Here is a 26,902-nt window from a genome sequence, read left to right on the forward strand (position 1 = left end):
GGAGAGCAGGCCTAAGAAATCACACCTTAAAATAAAATTAAAGCCTGCTTCAATTCTTTGTCTAGCCCATTTCTTTTACTAACAGCACACACACATTTGTACAGGTTATTAGATTGACGTTGTAGCATCCTGGACAAATCAAATTAATTCAAATATCTGCAGGTATGAAACACTGTAGCTGAGAAATGAGCACATAAACTATATGCAGTTTTCCCCTGGCAGTTTATTATGGTATGAAGAAAAAAAACATTCTGTGCTTGAAGCTGACGTTATATTACAAATGTATTGCGAAGTATGACGTGACTATTAAAATATGATTACACAAAGTATGAACATTTTAAGAAGTTTACAGTACAGTGAATCTTTTATAAACAGACTCTTAAATATACATAGGACAATAGTAGCTGACAGAAAAACATCAAAAATTAACTATTAATGTTTATAGACTTTTCCCCTGAAAAAAGTCTCACATTAAAACAGAAATTATGAAAAGCCTTAAAACCAGGAACAAATCACCTGTACACTACAAATATACATGGCAGAGGTGTGCAAACCAGAGCTACGTTTTTACGGAAGGGTACAGTCGCCTGGCAGCATCTCCCGCGCCACCCGCTTCAGGCGGCGCAGAGCCTCGCCGGCCCGCGATGCCCGCACACGCGCGCACACACACGCCGGGCAGCGCCTGGAACACCGCAAGCACACACTCACTGCAGGACAACGGACGGCACGGTGTCGGTCGAATCGACCTGCTGGAGTGTGTCAAGTTGAGAACGTGGCCACGTTCTTGCAAATGGATCTCTGCGGGCAGATCCCTGAATGCACCGGGAGCCCAGATGGGACCTACATACCAGAATCGGGCTGTGAGACTCAGCTACGAGGGAATCAGCAGCTCCTTTTATGGATTTTATTTTTTTTCAATGCAACTTTTCAATCTTTCCTCTTGATATGGGAGAACAGATGCCACATTTGATTTCTGCTTAGTCTGGTTGCAATGACACCCCTAGTTCATGTGTTAAGTTATGTCAAAAACATAAGTATTTTATGCTGTAATACACAGTATTACTGAAACTAACAATATTATTTGCATATTTATAACAAGGTATAATGAAATCCCTATAATAAAACCAAAAGGTATGCTATAGATTTATTTACAAACAGTCCAGCAAAGAAGTATAAATACTTCTACATTTAAGGTTTAGGAAAACATAATTTACAAAATATTCAAATATATACAGTCATCTGAAAAACTGCCAATATTAAACTTTGATGCAGGCAAAGAATTGGCTGAGTCTATTCATTCTGTACTGAAAGAGGCGGCGGCTTTCACGGGTTGTCTGTTATGTTCAAAAGCCATACGTACGTTATACACAACGAGGCTGCTTCTCTCCGAGCTAAACGTGTCCGGAGCTTTGAGCATGCTGTCCCAAAATGTCGTCTATCATTGTCAGATTGTTCAACCACTCTTCGTCGTTGCTGCTGCTGTTCTTCATGAGGGAGTCGAGGAAGTCAGTGTCACTGCAGTTTGCGGGCATGACCGAATTGCTGTGCTGGGACACAAAGTCATACTGCGGCAGCTCGGCGGCGGCGCTCATCCTGCTGAAGGCGTCGGGCGGCTGGCCCGTGGAAGGGTAGCTCGGCGGGCCAAGGCCCGAGGCAGGGTTGAGCTGGTTAAAACTGGACACTCCCTGTGGCATTGATTTCATAACATTCATAGCTGGCAACGGTCCTCTGGTTAAATTGTGTCTCAAGTTCTGATTACTCATTGAGCTCAAGCCCTGGCCAGACTGCCCCATGCTCAGTTTTTGCATCTGTCTGACCTGGACGCTGGGAGCGATCTGGTTTGGGGGCACTACGGCCTGCTGGGAGAACTGCTGACCCGGTGCACTTGGTCGCACGTTCTGTTTGGAGAAGAGAGTGTTACCGGAGAACTGCTGCAGGCTGGTATCCATTTGGCTTTGATTTGGCATTCTTGGCACAGCGGTCGGCGTCCACATCTGGGCAGATGAGTTGGGGTAGACGTTAGGGATTCTTGGCATGCTCGGCTGCCTCAAGTGTTGCTGAGTTGCAGAATGATTTGCTAAGGAAGCAGAACTGAAGCCTGCCATCGGCATTCCTGGCCGCGCAGCAGAGTGGCTGTGTGCTGTTTGGCACCCCGAGTTCATGCCCAGTGAGTTCTGGCTTGGCCGCAGCGGGATGTTGAAGTCAGAATTAGGTGGAAAAATCCCCTGCTGCTTGCCAGAGTTGTGCGGAATCATCACCATTGTCCCGCTGCTCTGGCTGGCGGTGGCCGGGGCCATGCCAGAGCCCAAGGTGCTCTGGAGCATGGCTGGGTTAGACGGCAGCATGCGGTGGTTGGGCGGAGGAGCTGGCATCACCTGGCTGCAGTCAGCGGGAAGGGGCTGCTGCACGGCTGCGCACAAAGGGACACGTTAGCTGGTGAGCACACGTTCACCCTGGAAACATGGCAGAGCCTTAAAAGGCTGCTGTGCTGTCTTTCTCTTTCATTACATGGGCCTCTCCTCTGTGCTCTTTGTAACAGAGTTATTACTGGAGCGATAAGGAAATGGGTCAATCTTGTGATATGTGATAAAATGTGAAATGTTTTTATTTCAGGGCAGAGAATCATTAAGCACCCTGTATTTAATCAGACCCCAGGCCCTGGCTCCTCGAGGCTTTTTATAACACACCGTTTCCCTCCTTACCTTGAAACTGATTGATCTGCTGAGCCGCAAACAAGCTCCTCTGCTCGGATGTTACTCCCAGCATATTCTGTCTCTGCTTTTCCTGGAAAACAAGGGGCATAATAGTCAAGTTGCAGCCTCCTGACAAGCAAGAACAGCAGCAGACACTTGAAGTGTAGCCACTGTCATCATTAACAATCCCTCCCCTACACACACACACACCTCTGATGAGACTCAGCTCAGACAGTTCATTTCAGACCAGATCTTAATTTCTCCCATGCCCCTTCTTGCAAAGGTGTCCTGACAACAGCCCAGCATTAGGACGCGCAGCCTTCAGCAGATGCTGTGCAGGCAGCCCAAGGGGAGCTGGACACCCTCATGTTCACCAGCTTCTGAGTGAAGTGCAGCACAGCCGGAGGCTGCAGGGATCCTGGCGTCTCCCCAGCGCCTCTCGTGCTGACTATTTGGACGTGTTCTCTGAAGTGCCAGATCCGGGGACAAAAGGTGCCCAAAAGTCTATTAGTGAACAAACAGGATCTGTGGCAGCATTGCAGGGACACACCGACGAAGAGGAGACTGCTGGTGGCCATTACCCTGTCTGGAGGACAGCTCTGCTCGTGTGTACCATCACCTTTTGTGCTGGTTGCCACTTCTAATCAGAACACAGCGGTAAACCACAGGAAGCCAGGGATCCTCCGCAGGTGCTGCCCGCGCAAGGCATTGCTGGCTTCCTCCAAGTGACCCAATTTGCGTCTCCCACTATTGAACCCCAGGACCTGCCATCGCACTTGCATCCTTGCTGAGGATGGCAGCTGTGACCTGGGGAACTCCTCGTGGACGGTGGAAGCTGAGGCCTGGCTCCCGCTGTGTTAGAGCAGCACAGATAAGCCTGAAGCCAACTGATGACAAAGAGGCAGAGTTGGTTTTGAAAGGGAGTTTGATCAATGAGCAGGACAGTGCTTTGCTGAGGGTTTCATTGCACTACTCTTCTCATTTCCCATCCAAAGAAATGAGCCTCCTTGACCCAAACGCAGCAGCACGCTCAGAAAGTCAGAGGCAAATGTTCAGTGCTGCTTCACCCAACCCATCTGTGGGACTCTCCCATCCCTGCTCCTTCACACAGCATGTTACAAACCTCATACAGGGACTTCTGTTGCTAGAGTCCAGCTAAGTCCAGGACAAACTGAAGCCTAATATCTGCTCTGGTAACTCCCCAGGGAACCAGAGAGAAAGGCAAGCATGGAGAACATCTCTCCTGGGGCTGACTCACCCTCCAAGCCTCCCTTCTCTTCATCTTCCCTCCCAACTGTGCGGCTGACCAAGGATGACAGCAATGATATGGAGGTGACTGAATCCTTCCCTTGCATACGAGTGGGCAGAGCTGCACTCAGACTTGCTGAGCAGCACTTGGCCTTGGCCTCTCTTGGGCATGACATCCTGGACTCACCACAGCCCTAGTCTGACTCAACCCAGCAATTCCAGGTTCACTTCGTAGTGTTTGCTGACTGGTGATTTCCCCATTCCAGTTAGTCCTGTCCTTCCCAGTGAGGTGGACAGCACAGCAATCCACAGAGGCACTCGGCATCGTACCTGCATCAGCTGTCTTTTCATTATTTGCTGCTTCAGTAAATGGTTCCTCATCGTGTATCCATTCACCGTGGCTGGTGCCGGCACAGAGCCTCCGCTTGGGATGGAGCCCGGCTCCTGAAGTCTGGCAACAATTCCAGGATTTTGATCCTGCCAAGAAAGATGAAAAAAGAAAATTAATCTCATCAGGGAGATAACAACAGAAGCCCTTATCCTCTCTGCTGATGCCCTCTCTCCGGTCTTTGGCTGTCCCAAGGCCAAAACACCTTGTGGATTCGCATGGACCCGCATGTCACGGTGAGGACAGTGAGGGGCAGGGCACTGCTCTGATTTCTGAGGATCAGCACAAGAAGAAGTGAGAGAAGCAAAAGGTTAATCCAAAATTCTTTGTGACTAGCCCAAGGCTATGGGACTGATTCACTACCATTACTGGAGTCACGTGGCTGCCTGGCTGGCAGAAGGGATGTGAGTAAAGCGTCACATTTCCCACCAGTTCCCCAACTGTTACACTGAAAGACATAAGGAAAGAAAAGTTGCATCAGGGTAAGATTTGGCAACTGAACATAAAGGAGAAGCCTACAGTAAAAGTAAACAGCAAACTAAAGGCAGAAGAGGAGAAAAGGTGCCATCAGACCAGGGACCCAGAAAGATGAGGAAGACATGGTCCTCGGACTGAAGTGGTTCTTGTGGGTTCCATGATAGGACAAACAAGGAGAGCTAATTGTGAAAGGAGGGGAGAGCATGACAAAATGTAGGGTCAGGCCATGGCCAGGCACAAATCAGTAATGCACTCGGTCTGATTCCTGGCTGATGCAAACTGGCCTCGCTGTAAGTCCCCAGTGAAAGATCTGAGATGGTTCTCACCAGCTAGGGCTTGCCTCCAAAGAAAGAGCATTGTGGGGAGAAAAGAAAAAAAAAAATGATAAGAACACCATAAAGACACAACCCAAAAGGGGGAAAAAAAAAAAAAAAGAAGTCTGAACATCTTAGGATCTGTCAGGTAGTCAGGGAAATACAAGAAAAAAAAATGAGGGAAGAAGTCAAGGCCTCACTGAGGACAAGAAGGGAAGCGATCCTGGAAGTGCTGTACCCAGGCACAGCAGTACCAGTGTATTCCCCTTTCTCCATTTTCACATCCAGCTTCTGTATTATTTATGGTGTTTTGTTATTACTGGCAGGGAGAAGTATGTATATTATATCCAGCATCCTTAGCTGGGCCATGCTTCCTTTGTTTTCAGAATGGAAGCCCACATCCTTTGTTTGAGAATCAATGTTATCAGGAGATAAGCAAGAAGAAAATGGTTGTTGCCTTTTGACATCTGACAATTAGAAGCATGCTCAGATGGAGAAAACAGGATACGAGCCATGTTTCAGAGTGGCCAGGAGAAAGCCTTGGAAGGCATTTGTCACCAGGCAGGCTTCTTGGGCCTGGGGCGCCTTTCCACAGCAGCTTCACCATGAGGAATCACCCAGCTACTTCCAAGATATTCTTTGTAAGAGTGATTACCAAGAAGGTCACTGAAATTACTCATTTTTATGGTGCCTCCTTTTGTTGTAGCACTTTGGTCTATTATGCAAAAGCACAATTGATGAAATGTAAATGCCTGCTAGATAATTTACTAAAAGACACAAACCTGCAGCTCATCACTGCTCTCATTATCATTCCTATTCATGGGCAGTCTCATAAGACTAGACTTTATTACTGGTGCTTTGCTTACAATTCTGGTGGACATCTCTCCTCCTCCCCCTCCCCTCCTACCCATTTTACTCCCTCTCTCCCACAGAAAAAGAGGGAGGGGAGGAAAAAAGTAAATATGATTTACTACAGATGTAAATATGAAAGTTCATGTAAAGCTAGCACTCTGCTTTCATGTCAGACAGGATTCTGCAGCCATAGTTAAGCTTTGAATAATGCAGATTGCCTCTAGGGGAATATTTGAAAGTGGAGGGATTCAGTTTGTGTACTCTGCACATGAAAGACACTGAAATGTTCATACCACCAAAATCCCTGCCATCTATCCAATTTCCTCCAAACTTGTCTTGTTGCGTGCAGAGGGTCTGTGCTTACTGAAGCAAATGAGTTTAGTGCAAGGACAATCATTCTGATGTCTTGCTCAGGGCTATTGCATTAACAAGTCATAACATTAAAGTCTCTTTTCCTAATCATGTCCACCTCATTCTAATTTCTCCTAAACATCATCAAGAAAATAATGTTGATTTTTCCATATTATTAATGGTAAAGAAGTGTAAATCACATTACTAATTGCAGCTCTTGTGCTGTGGCAGTACAACAGCTTAATTATATGGGATTTTCTGCAGGCACCCTATAGCAATAATGACAATCAGCAAAGTTCATTTGCAAATATACAGAATGCGTTGCTGAGTTTTTCAGAGCAGAGTTGTATAATACTTAATTAGCCAGTAAAGAAACAATCTATAGATATAAATTTTGCTTTTGGGGAAATTAGGACAAAATAGCATACATGGGAAGACACGGAATGAATTAAAAATCTTGCCTTCTACAAGTTCACATTTAGGTTAAGCCAAAAAAAGAAAAAAAAGAAAAAGGAAAAAGTTCTCTCTTTTCACCACTAGTGGGAACTACTGTATTCCCTTACAATAAAAAATAACCACTTAAACGTCATGACTAAGAATAGCTCTGGTGTAGTCTAAAGGACACTGCTATCTGTACCAAAGGGTAATGAACTTTAAACATTTTTCCTTTTCATCACTCCCCAAGAAAAATCACTTTCCTTCCCATAGTAAGGCCAAGTCAAACAAGCCATAATCTTGACTTGTCTGTAGTTTGGACTATCCCATTTTAAAATTCAGGAAGACAGCAAAGAGAGGAGGATTCTAGTGTCGAAGTCGGGAACGATGGAAACGGGTGTTCACACGCAAAGGGGCGTGCAGCTGAGCCAGCTGTAAGCTACACCGGAGGGCACAGATGGCTACGGGGGATTCTAATTCTTCAACTTAAAAAAAAAAAAAAAATGTGTTTGCATGTAGGTATTGGGTTTTTTGCCAGTCTTCCCTCCAAAAACTCATATTAAAACATCAAATGGGCAGAATCCCTAACCAAACGGCACGCCACGCAGACCTGGAATTGGAGAGCATGTGTTGGAGAGCATGTGTTTCTGTTGCTAGGCAAAGTGTCGCACAGCAGGTCCGGAGCTCCTGCAGCACTCCCTGGGCTTCCCAGTGTGGCAATTTCTGTTCACAAAGGCACAGGGGCTAACCACGGTTTTGACTGAGTAGCTTATGCACTAGTTTTGAGAGCAAGGAGAAAAGAATCAGGTTCCGGGTTTGCGGGAAGGTATACTGTTTCTGTCGGTATTCCGCCACTGACTGTAATTGTAAAAGCCGTTGCACAGCCCAGTGGAACCAGTCCCTCCCAGCTGCCCAGCCGGTGCACAATGGCAGGCTGTTCAGGCTGGGCAAACGCCATCTGCAAATTACTGCGTCCGACTGTAGTGAGCGTGTGGGTCTGGTCCAACAAAATATTTGGGCCACCACTTAATGGAAAGTGTGCGAACAGTCCCACTGAGACCTACCACGTATATTTATGAATCTACATCCTTCTAAAAATCCACTGATGAGCTCGACCTGCCCAGCCCCATCATCTGATTACATGTAAGATGCACAACTGCAGTAAATAAGCACGGAGATGAATTGTTCTATGTGAATGCGGTTGATAAACTCCAGTCCTCAGCACTTAGTTATATACCCAGTAATCACTTTGTGGCTTCACTTAAGCGAGAATGAAGAAATTTATGGCCTCTGATTCCTCTGAATCCTCATTAACAAACAGTCCAAAAAGAATTTAAAAGCAAGACTTTCTGAGGATCTGAGCTAGAGCTTTAATTGCCCTGTGTCAAATATGTAAAAATCCCTCTAATCTTTAATAACGGGCATTCATTGTTTTTTAGGACTATGTGAAAACACTAAACTCATTTATCATTATTAAAGTTTCCCATCTGCTCTTACGGTGTAACTCCAAAGAATATAACAAAGAAATGTACATGTTAAATTGTATTGACTTAAGCCCAGAGCTATTGGAGATGTACAATTTATTTCAGTGAGGGCATGAAGGGGACTGCAGGCTGCTAGACAGAGTCATTTGTCCAATGCTGAAAAGACAGTTATCTGCACCAAAATGGCTCTTGGAAAGGCACATTTGCTTTATAAGAAATAAGCTGCCAGGTGAGACCATTCAGCATTATGTTACAGACCCAGACAATAAAACTAAGCCATGAATTTCAATAGTTAACAGATGGACTAATTAAAGACTGAATTCTTTGTGGTTCTAACAGATAACCAGGTCACAGCAAGGTTACTGAGAGAGAGACAGGCAGCTTTGCAAATTTCGGTAGATATTTGCAGAGTCGGGGAAGAACTGCACTTCCTAACTGAAAGCGTTAGCAGCAGTGGAAGAACAGAAATGTGTCTAATTAAAAATGTGTATAGTACCTGCATTTAAAAAGTTTATTCCATTACAAAAGACACTGCTGATTTGAGAAATATTCCCTCCACTTTCAATGGGGCATCCAGCTGAATCCAGTAATTATAGAGCTTAAAACAGAAGGGTTGTGGAGATGAGCCACAGCACCCCAGCATGAAAGGAAAAGACGAAAGGAAATGGGTCGCTCAGGGTAAATGTTTGCTGCAAATACGAGAAAGGGACAAACTGCTTTTTGCACCAGGTTTTTTTTTTTTGTAACCAAAGATAACATAGCTTCAAGTATTTACCAAGACATCACACAGTAAAAAAAAAAAAAAAAAACCACACCAGAGAGGAAAAACATGGCTACAGGACTTGACAGGAGCCAGTGCCACTGCTCTGCTCCGAGGCCCTGCCTGCTTGGCCGGGGACTCTCGGTGGATCTGCAGGGACAGCTATTCTCTAGGGGTGGGGTGAAGTTTCACTAACCAAGTTTTGTTCTGTATTTTAAGAACATCTGTTACGTATGGGGAGTTCTGTACTCGGGTGAGGAAATGCAAATACTAGTTTCAAGCTAATGCCTCTGCATGTCCCTGTGCTCCCGCCTACCTGCCAGTGGATGGTCTCCTGTCTAGGAGGTGTGCTTGCATCTCCTTGGGGGGGGGGGGCTTTCATGCCTGGGCAAGACTTTGCTCTGAAGTCCAGGACTAAGACTCCTAGGCACAACAACTCCTCAAATACTACAAAATAAGCAATTAAAACAGTAATAGTATTAAAGTTGTCTCACTCATAGAATTTCACGGTTGTAAGAGTTTCATGTCCAGATCCACAAAGAAGCCACACACAGACTCCCGGTGTCTCGTAACCTTGTGCGGCCCCACAGGAAACCTTGATGCCACCTTCACAAAGGAGGATCCTTGCCTCCACAGCTGTTAATCCAAGTAGGTACTAAGATGGTGAATCTGTTTGGCCAATGCATGCAAACAAAGCAAACAAAATCCAGGGTCATGGTTTGGCAGAATGATCATGTCAGCCCACTCAAGAGTGTGATGTCTGTGAGATGCCATGATCCTTTGCTTCATGCAGAAGTCGGGGGTTATGTATGCTTCTTGCCTCTGCTTCTTGCCTTTAACAAAACTCTCCTTTTGCTCTTTGGAAGTTTTCTGTCTTTTCTCTCTCCTCTATTCTGCTCACAATTCAGAGATGCTCTTTGAGATAAAACAGTCTTTCAGTTCAGAAATACTCCAAAGCTTTTTGTTTGTTTGCGTGTTTGTTTTAAAACAATGTATGAACATTGATAAAACAAACTGTGCACCTCAGTGGATCTTTTTTTTTACCCATCTTTCACTCACTTACTTGATATACAAGCATGTGAAATACTACCAGACTCAAGTTTCTAAGCTTATCTTGGGGGCTGTCAGTCAGGAAAAGGCTTTGTTTGAAGATTGTAAGTGATCCACGGGTATACGGTTTTGTTTAAAAAGAAAAGTTCTTTTAAGTTTTTCTTTCTTTTCATACAGCATGAGCATGCACAGCTTCCTTCAAAGGTAGTCCTCCTTCTTTACTAGGAGCAATGACAATATCACCACACCTGTCTAGCAATTGTATCAGGATCTCCTCCCCTCAAGCAAAGCAGATGAAACACTAATTTCCCTATAGCTGCTCTTACACGGCATGCTGTTGAAAACAAAACAAAATCCCATCAAAGTATCCAAAGTGCTTTTAAAAATGCACCCAGAATTTTAATAAGATGGAAACTGAATACATGTCCCCTCTTAAAAAAATTAATCTGATTAGTTAAAGCTTTTGTGCAAAGACTCTACCAATATTTTCAGAGCTGGTTTCATCCATCAAAACATGCCGTTGAAGAGCAGCAGCAATCAGATCAACAGAGAGACAGAAAATGCAGAGTGAATTATTGAAACAGTGATTTTTCTCTTAGACGAAAACACATCCTTTAGCAGGCAAGTTGGAATCAAGCTGTGATGCTGTTACCAGCATCACGTTGTTAGAAAGAACATGGGGAACAACTCTGGGAGCAGCCAAGAGCCTGAGGCACAACACGGATGGGAGAGTTGGTGTATCACAGACACACACACAACCTCCCAGGGGTTGCGGTGCTTGTAAGGATGCATGATCGAGACTCCAGCAACAGCAGCTCCCCTGCAGATAGATCCTTTGGCCCAGGTGAACTCCCTGGCCACGCGTGAAGGCAGCCCAGAGAACAGCTCTGCTCCACCATCCCAAGTGAAAGACAAACCTTTCAGGAGGAGTAGAGACCCGCAGAGGCTCTGCCAGACTCCTGATGGCAATGGGACCTAGGTACCTGCAGTGTTAATGCACTTTTCTTCCAGCTGAGAGCAATGCTCTAGGGCTAGACTCATCCCCACCAGTCTTTGTACCACCATACTTTAACATAAACTGTATCTTACTGTTTTTATGTGTATACACCCAAAGATGCAGACATGGGTGGTTTGTACCTGTCTATATAACATATAGTCAAGATCCAAAATTGAATTCTCTGCAAAGAACAAAATATTTATATTTGGCTTGTACAGCTATCATGATTCTCCAACCCTTGACACCACACTCTTGTTCCCATGGAGGGCAGCTTGCCTATAAATTCAATGAGATAATCTAAAACCGTATTTATCTCACCCAATTTCGGCTGGTAGTCCTTCTGCCTGTCTCTACAAGGTTGCACTAGCTGTGATGACAAACTACAACATCTCGTATCTATAAAGTGGTTTGACTCAAGTAATCCTTGTGTTATGTCAAGGCATGCTCTCGGAGGTGTCGATGAGATTCAAAAGGAGCCGGGTTAGCTCAACACCCGACAGAGAAATGCAGTGACTGGCGAATTTATGTATTAGGGAGAGCAGAAAAAATCTGATAAAAAAAAGTGAAGATTTCACTCTAACAAAGTGAAAGTCAGGAAATCTTGAGCTACTGGGAGAAATCAGTTCTCTACCTGCCCATTTCTGAAAAGCTCTGCGAACTGCAGTGAGGTGGTCTGGATCACAGAGATTTGCGAATCCCTTGATTTCTCGAAGTTAATGTTTCCATGAATTTCTTTTTCTTTTTCATGCACAGGTTCAATTTGCAGAGACAGATGCCCGAGTCTTGTTAACTTTCAATAGCAGTTGGCTGCCTAACCACTTCTGAGAAGCCCTTTGCATGAAAACCTGCCTGTATGCAAAACCCAACAGTATATACTCCCGATTTCTCATGTAAGTGCACAAACAAAGCACCCTCTGGCACAAAGTATCACATCACTTTTTCAGTATAAAACCACTCACAAGCTTACTCTTTCCTAGCAGATGAAACTATTCAAACACCTAAAATGGCTGTATCAGATCTAATCAGGTGCCAAAAATCACCACCATGACTTACAAAACAAAATGCAGTGATAAATAATATGCTAAAATAATGGATACAAAGTAAGCTGTGACTAGGTAGTCCTCATGATCAAATGATCAAATTTTTAAAACCAAGATATTGACATGTTAAAAACGAAAAATGTATTAAGGTGACCTTGAGTTAGGGGAACAAGGAGCGATTCCATTATTTTTTTAAATGGAAATTATTATTAAAACACCCGAAGCTGAACTGCTGTAACCAAGTCAACTCAATCTCCCCTTAAAAATTCCTTTTCTCCCCTTCCATTCAGATTGTATTTACAAACTGTAGATGTCTCATTTTTTTCTTGTGTCATTTCATTATTACAGAGTTGAGATCACTAGCCATCTGCAGCTTCATTTCATCAAGCTCTGATTTGTCCTTGGAGCAAGGTCATCCGGGACAAGAACATAAAATGCTGCTTTCCTCAACTGACAGTTCTTTATGCCTTCCTGTAAATATTCCCCACTAATTTTAAATAATTTTACCACTTCATACTCCCCCTCACACACACTGAAAAGGCTGATATACACGCATATTAATAAGGATCTTGTCATTTAACCACTGCACGACATATTAGAAGCAATTAATGGTGTTTATTTGCTGATAACATAGGCATTTCGAACTCCAGCTCAAGAATCCTTGGTAGCTTCATGTGACTTGCAGGATATTAGCTATGGGTCAGAAGTTGGGACCCCCCCATTCAGCATTAGCATATGCTTGGAGCAACTCTGTTTTCCATCAAGCAGAAAAAAAATGCAGTCAATGCACAAAAATTACCAGCTGCTATATACCCTATGGTGGGTGAGCGATAATAAAACATCACTAGGTGTATGTGGGTTCATTCATCGAAATCAATAGACCGGTAAGGAAAGATTTTCAGGCGCATCACACAATGTTCTGAGCTAAAAACAAAGAAAACAGAACATGGAATTTCTACTCAGATCAGATTTGACTTGCCATAAATTCTAAAGCATCTTCTCTGTAGCAGAGACTGCTGCTCTGGATTACGTCAAGAAGAGAACAAACCAACACCCCCCACCCCCCCAAAAAAAAGCAGGGTAAATTAATTTGAACGTATTCGTTACCACACCTATAAAGCAACAGGGAATAACTGAGTGATTGAGAATAATCAGCACTAGCTCTGGGGGTCAGTCTCCCCCCCGGTCTCTGGCTGCAGATGCCAGCAACAGCAGGCTGAAGGTCCCGGCTCTAATCTCCAACTCAAGGTGCGTATCTTTTGGCACCTGGAAAATTCACTTCTGGGCTGATGTAGTGGATTCTGAGATATGCTCTGCTGTACGCAGCCATCTGGCTCACAAATAACCGTGTAAGAGTTTTTACCTGGGTGCCTTTAATAGCCCCAACAGTCCTAGCCATGAAGACGTGCACATCACAGAGGTCTCTTTGCAAACACACCTGGATATATGCTGTGCAGGTAGGCACATCAGCCTCCGATGAGTTTACTTGCACAAGCAAGTGTCCCTGTGGGCACACAATGGAGGGTTAGCTCACGAGACTGTGAGCATGCAATTTGTCAGGAGACGTAGAAAATGGGATCATTAAAGGTGAACTCCCAAGCCACCTCTAAAGGAGATGATCTAGAACGGTGAGTTTGTTTCATGACTGAGTCACAGGATAAAAGCTGGCTGTATGGACTCAGGCTCACGTGACCAGGTTCAGTTTCCACTGCCATCATACATGGTTTCTTCACACGACTATGGACAGGTCGCTTCATTTCTCCCTCTGTCTCAGTTTCCCCCCCCAAAAAAGTTACTCCCTGAATAGGAGGATGAGGGTCCGTTTCCAGTGCAGTGTGGGGGTTATGTCTTCAGCCTCCTGAAACGGTGCTTCTCCCATGCCCTCGAGTTATGACCCCAAAGACCTGCAGCAGAACTGTGCTCCATGCTACTCACCGGTGAGAGGTCGAAGGGCTTTTAAAATCTGCTTCACTCCACATACGAGATTTTGTCGCGTCCTCCTCTCTGCATCTGTCCTCTGGGTCCGGCCACAGCTGGTTGCATCTCAGAACGGCACTAAACTGCAGTAAGTTGTAATGGTCCCTGAGGGCCTCTAACCTGGCTGCACAGACCAGCGAAGCGCAGCATGTCCCGGCCACACGCCCCGTGATCCCATGACTCGCTCCTTAAGTGCCAGCAAAAGAAGCTGTTTCAACAACTACGGACATCACCGCACCTGGAGGATCCCTCGGTGCCCAGCTGGGAGCTGTGTAAAGAGGGCTGTGTGCTACGAGAAGTCAGCCCTGTGTTTTGACTTGGTACGAAAAGAAGAGGCTGGCTGAGGTAGTTATGGGTGAGAATCCTAGGATTTTCCTGTAAGTCCTGCTTGATATTTTATCGCCAGAGCTTTTACTGCGGTGAGAACAGTCCTGTTTCACTCCTCATCCTCTTCTGCATCCCTGGCTTCTGCTCGCTTCCATTCCCATTATATGTCCTTCTTTGTCTTTTCACGGCAGGAGATACTTTTCATTCAAAATTTATCCACAATGAAAAAACCATCCAAGTGCCTCCAAATACCATCTTCTCAAGTCAGCCAACATTGCTCTGAAATTCTGTGGGATTTTGGTGCCTCTGTCACTTGAGATAATAGGAGTCTAGGCAACATGTGCCTTTGAACACTTGGCCAGCTGCGCTTTTGCTGTAAGGAAAGGGGGAAGTGTAGAAAAGAAGCAAGGAGGCTGGAGCTAGTCCCCAGCCCCTGTGAGGCAGAGATGTTGCAGAGCACTCACAAGTGTTTCTTCCACGGAGACACCGCATGTCAACAGTTAACTTCCCTTTGTTCCCATCCAAATGATTAAGGTTAGAAGCTTGCCTGGTGACATCACCAGAGTTTAAACATGCTGGATATGGTCCAGGGAGCCAAAGTTATTGCTGACCCCATGGTTACTGATCCGCTCCGCAAGTAGCTGATGTCTGCTCTCACTTTATGAATTATTTAATGGGTTAAAGATTGGTCAGATCTTCTTTATGCAATGTACAGCTATACAGTGGGCAGGAGGACATAAACATGCATTAACAAGGTTAAAGTCATATACTGTAACTACACTGTTTTCAGCTTCCAGCTTTATTGACTTAATCATGCTGGCACCGCAGCCAACAAATCATTAAATCCATTCCATTCTTTTGCTGGTTACCAACCACAAAAACAGAGGCAGGCAAACACGGAGCAAATCTCGGAGGGGGTGGGGAGCGGCGGCGGGGTGCGGGGCAGAGGGAGAACAGTGGGATCACTATGGAGCGCCGCACTGGCCTGTCACTGCCAGCACAAAGACGCCAAATCTGTCTTTACGGACTAAGTGGTTTCATGGTTTAAAGTGACACACTCATTTGTTCCTGTTCTGCAATGATTATAGAAAAGAAGAAGGGGGGGTGGAATAAAAAGCAAACTGAGCTTCTTCATACCGTAAGAGTGTGCGTGTGTGTGTGTGCATCCTCGCAGAGCCGCAGATCTCGTCTATAAACACACCCCAGGGCCAGGGCAGAGGAGATCTGGGCACTCGCTGCACCCCAGGGGTCTTGGGCTCCACACCGCACTCCCTGCTAATCTGCAGTGAAATGCAGGCATAATTAAGAGTTCAGTGTAAAAGAAAAAAGACATGGAGCATTAAATCAGTCCTTCTGTTGCCCTCCAGGAGCAACTCTGACCACAGCGAGCAATGGGAAAAGTCCCCATTTTCAGATCGAAGTAACAACTTCACTTTCAGACAAAGGCTTTAACTTTTGACCTGGCACTTACTGTAACTTCTCATCTCCACATCCACATCCAGGCTGCCCCCAGAAGCTCCCTGATTTTCAGCAGTGCAGAGAACGCAGGTGCCCGCTGCAGTCAGCACACTGCCAAAATACTGTTTCTAGGTCATGTTCAAGACATCCAGGTTTGAAAACAGAGCTGTCAGCTTATCAGTTTTGAACCCTTAAGATCTTTATTTGTCACTGCTGTTGTCCCCATTTGTTTCTTGATGGAAATCATCTTCTCTATCACCATAAAATACAAGTGGCTTGTTCTGTGCTAGGGCAGCATCACGTCAGGACATAGCTCCTCTGTGTTACAAGCAGGCTACGGAGGAAGAATTCAGCATGAACTCTTGGAAACCTTCAGACATCAGGGTGTTCTGCTTCTTTTAGGCTACACACAGCCTATTTGCAAGCTTTCCTCCACTGAGAGAACATGAAATAAGCTCCCCCTTCCTGGGGAAGACTCAGCTAAACCAGGAGAGATTCCTGGCCCACTTCTATCTATTACGAAAAGAAGGAGCTGCCAACAAGCTCCTTTTTCTTCACCTTCTGGGTACAGACTGCTTAGAGCTCCCTGTAAGAACAACCAAGATTTTGGCGTCCTACCAGTGCAGGGGCTTGGCAGATACATTTGCACCTTGTCCTGAGATACACCACTGCAGACCTTTTTGAACACCGTCATTATTTGGTTTTATAGTTGTTTTCTTTAGACCCAAACAAGCCTTCTTACAGTTTGAGTTCCAACCTTGCCTTCTTTTGTTTACTAGTCTCCAGATCCTTATCATCCAGAGATGTCTCCTGGCTCCATATATTGCAAATAAACATATCATTACTTGGTGCAGGAGTCGGCCAGAATTCCTCTCAGAAACAGCCACCCGAGAAGAGCCTGTTCCCCAGCCGCTCGCCCGCGGTACTGAGGTGGTGGAACACCATCAAGGGTACTTCTTCCCAGCCACCGCACTGGAAAACCAGACAGAAACAAAAATGCTTTCGGAGGCAGAAGTCAGCTATTTCAGGTACTATATGTCTTTCAACTTCACAGACTTTTGTATACTAGATCACCACAGCTGCTGCTGCTTCCAAAGATGGAGGAATAAAGGTACCTTCAGCAGATAAGGGCCAAGCCTAAGCCTGTTGTCCAGGCTTCCCTCACCACAGACCATCCATCACATCTTGGAGGTGCACATTAGGATGAGGTGAAATTATCATCTGAAGAGCTTTTCCCCCACTGGCCACAGGAGGAGCCTAAATGATGGGAGCAGGAAGATGAATCCCAACCAGGCACAGAGGAAGGCTGACAATGGAGAGTGCTGAACCCACATCTCACAAGTCCCACACCAGCACTTCACCTTGCAGTTATTTCACCCTTTGTCCCGTGTTCAGCAGCCCTGGCTCCACGGTTTGTGCTCAGCAGAGCGAGCTCCACTGTACCCTGCTAACACTACCTCCCACCACCGAATCCCAGCTCCGCAGCGCTCCCCGCCAGCGTGCACCCACCTTTCCACTTGTGTGTGCTCACAGGCCCAAGCCAGCAAAGCGAGGGCTGGTGTGATGGACACGTCAGCCTGGAGTGCATCTTGTCATTGACCTGTGCTTATCGAGAGAACATGGAAACGCAGAGGAGGCTCCAAAGCCGCGGTCATTAGCCGACAAGCTGCTTCAAAGGGAACTGACAGTTGTGGTGATGTTTTAGTACCGACACACCCATCCAGGAGTAACACACCAGTTGGGCTATTTATAATCTCTGATTCTAAAGTCTTAAAATAGCACTGCTTTTATTTTTACATTTTTAGGCACGCTTGTGTATTCAAGCAACTCCATTCGCAGGCTCCACATCAAAACCATCCCAGCCAGTCTCAGAAATGAGAGACAGCGCTCCATGCCCTGCCCCGAAAGCAGAGGTGAATTCCCCTCACCCCATACTCGCTGTCTCCTTGGCCAATGTGATTAGAGTCCCCAGGCCTATTTCCACATATTTTTACATATAGACTGACTCTTCCAAATGCACAAAGCAAGGGACAGGCAGCATGGGCCTGCAAACATCCAAATTCAGGAGAGCAGCAGAAGTGTCTCCCTGCAGTACATGGCCACACATGTGCTGCTCTTATCAACAGACACCACAAAGTCTCTGAAGGAGTTAATGGGTCCTACAATAAAGCAATCCTGATTGTTTGTGTTTTTCTTAAAAAACAAAGGTCAATATACAGAAGTAGTCAAACAAACCCTGTCTGCATGTGGAAAAGGAGAGCTCTCTACAGCCACAGCACAGGCATAGCTATTTGTTCTCTGCTCCCTGGTGCCACAATGTACCTTGGTTGGCATTTCTTAATGACTGGAGCATCCACCTGCTCTTTGTAAAACAATTATAAAATATTCAGGGCAGGAGAAAAAATTCCTTGCACAGACAAGGCTCCAGCAGACTGCATAGGTGTCAAATGGTAAATCGTTAGGCGTTTTGTTTTAATTGCAGAGTTATTTATACCCTGGAACTTGTTATTAACATAGGAAAAAACAGAACCTATTGTTACCCGTAATTAAAGGGACCATTATAGGACTGAAAAAGCACGGATGACCCCAGCCAGACCACCCCTCCTCTGGCAGCAGCAACTGGCATGGGGAGGAACATTAAATAGAGGCCCCGTCGTAAGATACTTCAGCCAAGAGCTTCAGAGGGGTCAGTCCCAACAGGTGAACCCCAATTTCTGCACTGAGCCTCACCTCCCAGCACCCCTCCTCCTGCCTCTGGCCACAGCCCTGGTGTAAAGCAGGGGTGCTTTGGGGAGAGGGTACTGCAAGGGTGCAATCCCACCCCTCCCGGATCAGCAAACCCTTACTGACCAAGGGGCACATGGATAGGACGCATCCTGCGTCTGGTCTGGAGTTGCATAACCATCCTTGTTAAAATTCAGGATTAACAGGTTATATTTTCATTTGCGAGATTGTTATCTGCCCCAAGAAAGGTTTCCGATTTCACCAGCACTAATCAGGACGCCACAATGGATTTCCGGTCTCGGCAATGAGGCTCGAGAGCCTTTGTACCTTGTGGAGCCGGTTTTAATTCAAATCTAACTGGCAGAGCTATTGTAGGCTGCATATTGAACAGATTAGAAACAAAAAGAAGTCACTTACATGCTACCTTACCTTATTTCTAAATCCATTTCTTACAGACACAAATCCCTCTGACCACCAAAGCATCTGGTAGCTGCTCTACCTCTCCAGGAATGACACCCTCCATCTCTCCAGTGGCCCTGAGCCAAGATCCCCATTAGAGTTTTGTGCCTCAAAAGAAACGTGCCAAAAACCCGCACTGGTGCCCACCTCAAGTTCTGGTTTATGCTGTTAAGGATATCATAAAAAATAAGCAGCAAATATGTCCCGCATAAAGAGATTAGTGTGCCATGACAACCCGTGCTCCCAAGCAGCGCGGGGCTGCATGCCCTGCGTCGTACTGTCGGCTCACTGGGCATTTCATGTTTTAATGCTATCACCCAGACATGACACCCCAGCAGAGGAGATGCAGTCGGCCTAGGAGGACAGTCAAGTATGAAACTACTGATGCCATAATTATAACTGGGAGGCCAAACAGACTCCCGAGAGGGACTATCTTTGTGGACAGAGAGGGGAAAGGCTCACTGACGACTGGCTTTACCAGATGAGTAAATTAGACCTGGGTTATAGCCTTCTTGTTCTCCCACTGCCTCCACCCCCAAGGACTGTGTGAGTCAGTGGAACTGGAGGGAAAATATACACTAAATTCTGCAAGTGCAGGAATTAAAGAGACATCTACAAAGCTGGCCTCTGGCACTCGATACCAGCTGCAAAATTGGGTTAGCTTGACATTGCTGCTGGAGGTGAACAGACCCAGGAAGGCTGGCTGAGCAGCAGGCGAGCAAAGCCCCTCTCTGCAAAGCAGGTGAGCTGAATGCTGACTGCAGACTCATTGCTAAGGCACAGAAACACCTTTTTAAATTTTTAAATCTGGGAATGGAGTGAGGGCAATTAAGAAAACAAACTCTGTTTCCTGGACAAACACGAGGTTCAGACAGTTTGGGATTATGAGATACATGCAAATCTGCAAGCCTGGCCTGAGCCAGTTTTTGAGGGCTGGAAAGCCCTGCAAGTTCTCTGAGGTTCAAAAGAGCTTTTCCTTTAATAGTCAGGTCAAGAACATTTTGATGTCGAGGCTCTTTCACCAGTGAGAGCACCACCAAATCAACCCCAACTGACATTCACGCTGCCAGGCAGCAGTCTGGGAGATCTCCGTAAACGGTATCACAGCTCCAGAGCGGAAATCTCAAATGTCTCGTAAATCCCGCTGCAGGGAGTGCCACATCGCAGGGGGCTCGTTCAAAGGCTCTCTCGGTTTGTCCCCTCAGACAGGATGCCAGGACCTGCCAGCGATGACACCCAGCTGCCTCTCCTGAAAGGATGCCACCAGAGATGTCTGCCTGTCCCCTGGCCCTGCCCACCCCTTGCCACAAGCAGCGATCAGACACTCCTGTGCAAACTAACCCAGAAAAAAAAGCAACAAATTACTAGGTTACGCCAAAGAGTCTTTTTTTCCTTAATACTTTACTTCTCTTCCCATTTGCTGCTGGACTTGAGGGAAGGGTATAAAGGCTGACAGATACTTCTCCCCAAGTTGGGGAGGTTTCCTTGGGGCTACAGCTGCGGCTGCCGCCGGGGTCAGCTGGGAGGAGGGAGAGGAGGGCAGGGGAGGGAGAAGGGGAAAAAATGAACAGCTGCAAAGCAATTAAGCCTGCCTCTCTGCCTTACTGTCCAAAGCAGGAGGCAATCTAATTCAGCCTGGTGCCTCTCTTCCTTCAGCCGTCTGGTGCCTGCCTGGGATTCAGGAAAGGGGCTGTCTGACTGCCCACTTTGTCTGCCGAGCCAAAGGGGCCCTTCCCAGCCACAATTTCCAAAGGAAAGAGATCTTGGCTGGCGGTGTCTCTTCTTTTCTGAGAAAAACATGCGCTGAATGTAGTGGCAGCAGCTTTATAACCCTCTCCTGCCCTTCCTCAGCAAACAACCAAAGTGGAGTCGGAGGAAGAAAATGACCCCGCTGGCTCCTCCGCTCAGCACTTGTCTCCCAGCACAATGAATCAATTAGCGTCTGATCATTATTGTGGTAACTGTATCTTTCACAAGCAAGATTTTATATAGAGATAGAATAGGATGTTTTCTGCTCATTTCCTTCCTGTCATTCCAATCACGAACTACTGTTAAAAATACAATGCATTTAAAGTCTGTAATATTTGCAAGCATGTGTTCCAGTTTCCCAGCTGAACGGCTGGTCTTTTGTTTTCTGCACAGTAAAGGTATGGAGGAACAGCGATAAAGGGGAGCCTATAGTGCAACTGGGTTAGAAACTCACACAGGGCATATATAGAAGGTCATCTTATTTTCATGTTCCTAATATCAGGGATTACTTTAATTCCTTATTCTGGCCAACTGTTTCAGTTTATAATCCATGGCGCAGGACTCCTTCCAGCATGTCTAAGGTGGTACTTGTTCTGCTATTTCTTCAGAAATTGGCAAAAACGTTTCATTTGGAAAATGTTAGTGTAGCAGTAAAAGCCTTTTAGTACCCAGACAGAAGGAGAAAATAGGCTCTGTTAGGAGAACAGAGTACAATTCAACTTCACTTTCAGTTAAGTTTGACAGTAATCTAGACAGCAGGTAGGTACCCTCCCTCTGACTTGATCAAGACAGAAATAGGCAAAAATGTATATTTTAAATGCAGCTAGAGAGCATTTCATCTTATGAAAAACCTCAATACTGTTATAAGCAGAAAAAACTAGAAATCACAAAAAAAGCACAAGATTTTAGCTTGCCATACAGACAGATGCTTTATAAAGTACGAGGAAACCTCCGTAAGCTAGAGCACAGTAGCTTTATATATTGTGTCAAACTAGAATGGAGCAGCACACCCGAGTCAGGAGTTCCTTTATAATCTTATTGCACATGGGGTCCCTGATGAAGGTCACAGTTCTTTTTAAAATTAAAATTTATAGACATATAGATATATGCCTATGTATCTATGTAGAAAAAAGCTCAGCCTTTGGTCTGGTCATGAAACAAATTTGTCCATTTCCCCCCTCACTGACAATATTTTTTCTTAATAAAAAAAGGGTCTTATTAAATGGTCAGGCTTTGTGGTTTGTTTTTTTTTGTTTTTTTTTTTAAAGTAATACAACATAAATAAATGTTAGGAACTTTAGACAAAGTCCTAAACTATGGGAAAACATCGATATGTCTAGCAAAACTTTTTTCAGTTAAAGATTACTCAATTTCAGGACCATCACACAGACTATGGTGATGTTATCAGCATTTCTCTGTTCTTGCTGACCTTAAGCACTCTTAAACCATTAAATACATAATATTTTCTGATAATAGAATGCCATTCACATTTCAGTAACTATAATTCACTTTAATGAGATAAGAACTTACACATCAAATGAGTCTACCTCTCTTTGAGAAATATTAGCACACTTTGGGGAACTGTAGAGTCACAAATAATGACATCAAGAGTCCAGCACTATTCCTGGAGAACTTGTAACTCCTGGTTACATCAATAGGAATTTGAGATGTGTAAGGATTGCAAAATCAGATCTTAATCTGCAGCGAACAACACAGGTATGGGCAGTCTGCATTTTTGCCTTAAGCAAACAAGAACCAACAAGACTATTAATGAGAAAGCAGCACCAGCTTCTAACTGCATATAAATAAGCATTAAAAACAACTGTATTCCTTAAGTGAGTCATTGCGCCGTAAAGAAAACTTTTACAAGAAACTTCATGTTGTTTACAAATTTCCCGTTTACACTTTTTAAAAATTCTTTCCTTCCCACTCATAACACGTGCCCCAACCTCGGTACAGAGAGCTGCAAGAGACAGAAACCTGATGCTTAAATTAAAAACCACAGAATGATCAATACTGACTCCGGCACCTTCAGTTAACAGGTTCTCCACTTTTTCTGCAGTCGAAAAACGAACGCAATCTAAACACAGACCTTCTTATCAAACTAAGACAAGATTACTCAGCTTTCTCCTGGCACAGGGAGATTCAGCTCCTTAGATCCTGGAGGCTGCTCTCCAGAGCAGCCTGGGTCCGGGATGTGGGAACGGCCGCGCTGCCGTCAGCACTCCCCGGTGCGGCGCTAGGCGCAGCACTATTGCTGAGCCAAGGACGAAAAATACAGCAGGAATAGCTTAATTCCAGCTCTAAATGAGCTCAGCAGGGAATCTAAACAGTCAAGTCAATTGCCAGAATCTGCACTTTTCAACCTAGTTCTGCTCCTTTGATCAGACTGAATTTTGAGCTACGGCGATTAATGGACTAATAGAGGAAGTCACAGGGTATCTCTTGGGAGAAGAGGGAAAGGAGAAAAAAGTATCTCATCCTTGTTATGCATCTATTCTACGAAACGCCCCATTTCCACGTAGAAAACTAAAATGCTTCTGCAGAAAGTGTGCTGACTGAGCTGGAAAGGAGGAGAAAAAGGGGGTTGTACGAAACAAAAAAATAATGCTCATACGATCATTCATTCATTGCTTAAACACGCCCTTCGGAGCAATGGTAAAAGAAAACAGACTATCCAAACACAACTGCCGTGTAAACTACCCTTCAATCCAGCACAGTAACAGTTTATACTTAATAATGCCGGAGAGTAAAGGAAATATTAAACACATTTATTATGCAAAGAGAAGCTTACAAAAGAGTATTTAAGTACTGAGAGAAATGGATTTGTTTATGACAGGGATACATACTACCGGTATCCCAGGATAGCATGTCCTCATCTTTCTGGAAAGGGAAGAAACACATTAACATTAGCAGCCTGCAATCACAAAAGAAAAAGAGAGGGAAAAAGTCGTTGTCAAGAAATTTATTTTTTCCTCATTTGCTTTTGTTATTCCTGTGCCTGAGAGGAGGGGGCAGCTTTTCTTCCTGGCAAGGGGCAAATTTTGCTTTTGCCATTCATGACTCTAAAAAACAAAACCCGGAGGACTGCAAATAATCACTGGACTGATTAAAACATACACTTATTCAAAGTCTGGCACATTTACAAAATGCTGGTCCTAACCCTCAAGAAAAAAAAAAAAACAAACCAAAACACAACACACAGAACAGAAAAGCCAAAAATAATTCAGATGTAAACTTGAGGTGAGGTAAGAACAAATGCACCAAAGCTTCCAACTCTCTTTTTTTGTGTAGCACTAATATGCCATTGCCAATGATTACTGTGCCCTTTGCTGCATCCTTCTCCTCCACCTTTGGACTTTCTTGAGCATACAAAGACTATACACATACATGATTCACTCTGCTCTCAGAAATATTCCTGTAGTTGTCCTGGAATGACCTCCCACTGCGTAAATTTAGGTGTGTGTGTTTGAATCTTTACAAGATCAAGCTGTTAATGTAATGTCTTAGGATATCATACTATTTTGTCTACATTACAGGGCTTACCCTCCTCACGGGTCTCTTATCAGTTTTGTAATGGGGAAAAATAGCTCAGCACAGCTTGTCCATAACCTGCACTCACATCTGCATCTGTCTGACACCGATCTAAGGTATCACGTTTACATTACTCATTCACTATGTTAAATAATTTTGCTGGTTATACAGAAAGTATTATTTATGCTGAAGTAATGTATTTCCTACCTTCTTAACATTCCCATATGCAAAGGGTTAAACTGTAATATAGAATTACTTTTTGTTAACAGTAGAGCTTTCAAGAATTACACACTGATAATGATAATATTTGCCTTCATAGATGCTATAAAAAATTTAACTTTAAAACATACATGTAATTGAGTGATTAGCCTTCAAAGCCCTACGAAGAGCTGCTACACTCTGATTGTGGATTTCTATCAATTATTAGTGCTGGCTGCTTGAAATAGTCCAAAGTGCTCGAGACAGAAATATTACACAGCCAACACGGCAGACTGATATGCTTCCTAAATGTACAGTTTTTGAAGACAGCTCATAATAGTGTTTGGCTTTCAAACCTTAATGTTAACAGCTTTGATGGGACTGCTTCTAATTTGTATTTAAGACCCATTACCTCTTCCTCTAAGCAATCTTCGTGAAAGATCATTTGTTCTAGGGGGATATTTGCCATCCAGCACAGCTCTGTAATGGCCGTTAATTCACACCATTTTGCTTGCTCCTGTATTAATCAGCAAACTGTGAATCATCCCAGTGTTTCCAGACTCGCAGATGTACAAGAGAACCACCGAGGCCAGTTCAGTTTCTCTCCCCATTCAGACGTGGAGACAATATCAGTTCCTGTTTACAGCCACGGCTTTGTTTTCCCCCACCCACACACTGAAATTTCTCCAAAATGCCCAGAGAAAAAGAAAAAAGAGACTGAGTTCATTTTACCAGGAAAGTTATTTCTAGGTATTGCATCTGAAACAAAACATGTTTGTACTTTTATTTTGTGTGCAGCGTTTACTGCAGTGAGGGAGAAATGACAGAGGAGAGGAGCAGAAGGACAAAGTAGGCTGCTCCAGTCACCCCACCCTGCTGAACCGCCGTCCGGCGCCAGGCACATGATTTAACAGCATCTGAGGGACTCTCTTATTTATTTGTTTGTTTTTTATTCTAATTGTTAAATTAGACTTTGGTTCTGTAAGTATTTCTGCCCTGTGGAATACAGATGTAATTTTAGACTCCTACAAGACAACACTAGGTAAAAACCACCCCAAAAATCAAGGGTACAAACCATGCTCTCTCACAGTACCACTGCAAAAAGTAGTAAAATTAATAATTAATGTAGGCATCAAATTTGAGGTAGTAAGAAGGGCATGGTTTTAGGGAAGTGAGCACATTTTCTGAAAGCCAGGCTGCTTTTAGTTCAAAATAAGCTCCTCAAACTGCCATTTACTAAGAAAGATAGAGCAAATACAGACAACGAACAAACCTATCTTCCACAAATGTGGGGAAAAATGGAATTAAGATGGTCTGATATTAATGGGAATTTACAGCACAGATGAAACGAGCTGGGTGTACAATAGGGTAATGGAAACGATTTCCTCATTGCTATTCATCAGCATGCTGGGCCATGAACACACCTTTTCTATATAAGAATTATGGGTGCACTGACTTGTAAGTGAGGATGCAAGTACTGTGTCTTACCCACCCCTAACCACTATTCCTGTTGTTATTTTTAAGAATGATACACAGAAGGAAATTATGGCATTCATTATGAAGTCATGAGAAGGCCGCTGAGTCTTTCCCTAGATTCCTATGGAGTTTAGAACTTCATTGCATCTAAGGGCACAGTTGAGAAAAAAATGTATTTTCAAAACCTTTTGCTCAGCTGTTTATAAATTAAAGATGTCTGCATATGGATGTGGGTTTTTTGTGGTAATAAAGGAAGCAAATGAGTTACTTGAAAAAAAGAAAAACAAGAAAATCTGGAGTTGGGGCCTGATTCAGCCAATGTTTAGCCCAGGAAAACACGTGAATACTGCTACCAAGCTGCCTAAAAAACCCAAGAGAAACTGCCTACCTAGGCTGGCAGGATCTGAGTGGTTTTGGTACAACTGGGTGTCAGAACATCAAAATTCATTTGATTCACATCACATGAATCAGACGCTTTTTAGCACGATACCACCACTTTCCCTACACCTTTGAGAGAAGAGGTTCTCTCCCACCCTGCACTGCAGAGCAGAAGGAAATGACCGTCTGTTGCTCAAAGCTCAAAACCACAAAAGCAAGGGGTTTTTTTTTAGAGTTAGTGCAGAACCTCTGTGCGATGGCACACTCTCCTCCGCTCACCCGAGGCTGTACGGCCCTGCCAGGCGTGGGGGAGGAGGGGGGATAGAGCACTGACATACAGCCTGTGACCTGGGCACCAGGAAACTCATCAAAAGAAGTCTCTCGGGCTGAAATTCAGCACCTTGTCCTAAATTTCTCTGGGATAAGTCACATTTCCATCTACGTGTTCACAGCACATGAGTACTACTTCCTCTTGCCTTTCTCCACCAAAACCCTGGACAATACCATGTTGGCCTGCACACACATCGCTTCAT

General features: G+C 44.6%; 1 protein-coding gene across 1 annotated transcript in view; it reads right to left on the minus strand.

The window, feature by feature from the left end:
* Positions 1-203: 203 nt before the first annotated feature.
* Positions 204-26,902, minus strand: part of MAMLD1 (mastermind like domain containing 1) — an 83,792-nt gene continuing 57,093 nt past the window's right edge. The window contains exons 3-5 of the mRNA XM_074882664.1: positions 4,272-4,418; positions 2,703-2,784; positions 204-2,410 (exon numbers count right to left, since the gene is read on the minus strand). Coding sequence (XP_074738765.1) covers positions 1,392-2,410; positions 2,703-2,784; positions 4,272-4,418 — 1,248 coding nt within the window. The 3' untranslated portion in view covers positions 204-1,391. The remainder of the gene's footprint in view (positions 2,411-2,702; positions 2,785-4,271; positions 4,419-26,902) is intronic.

This window comes from Strix uralensis, chromosome 13, assembly GCF_047716275.1.
Source record: "Strix uralensis isolate ZFMK-TIS-50842 chromosome 13, bStrUra1, whole genome shotgun sequence".
In the NCBI taxonomy this organism is placed as follows: Eukaryota; Metazoa; Chordata; class Aves; order Strigiformes; family Strigidae; genus Strix; species Strix uralensis.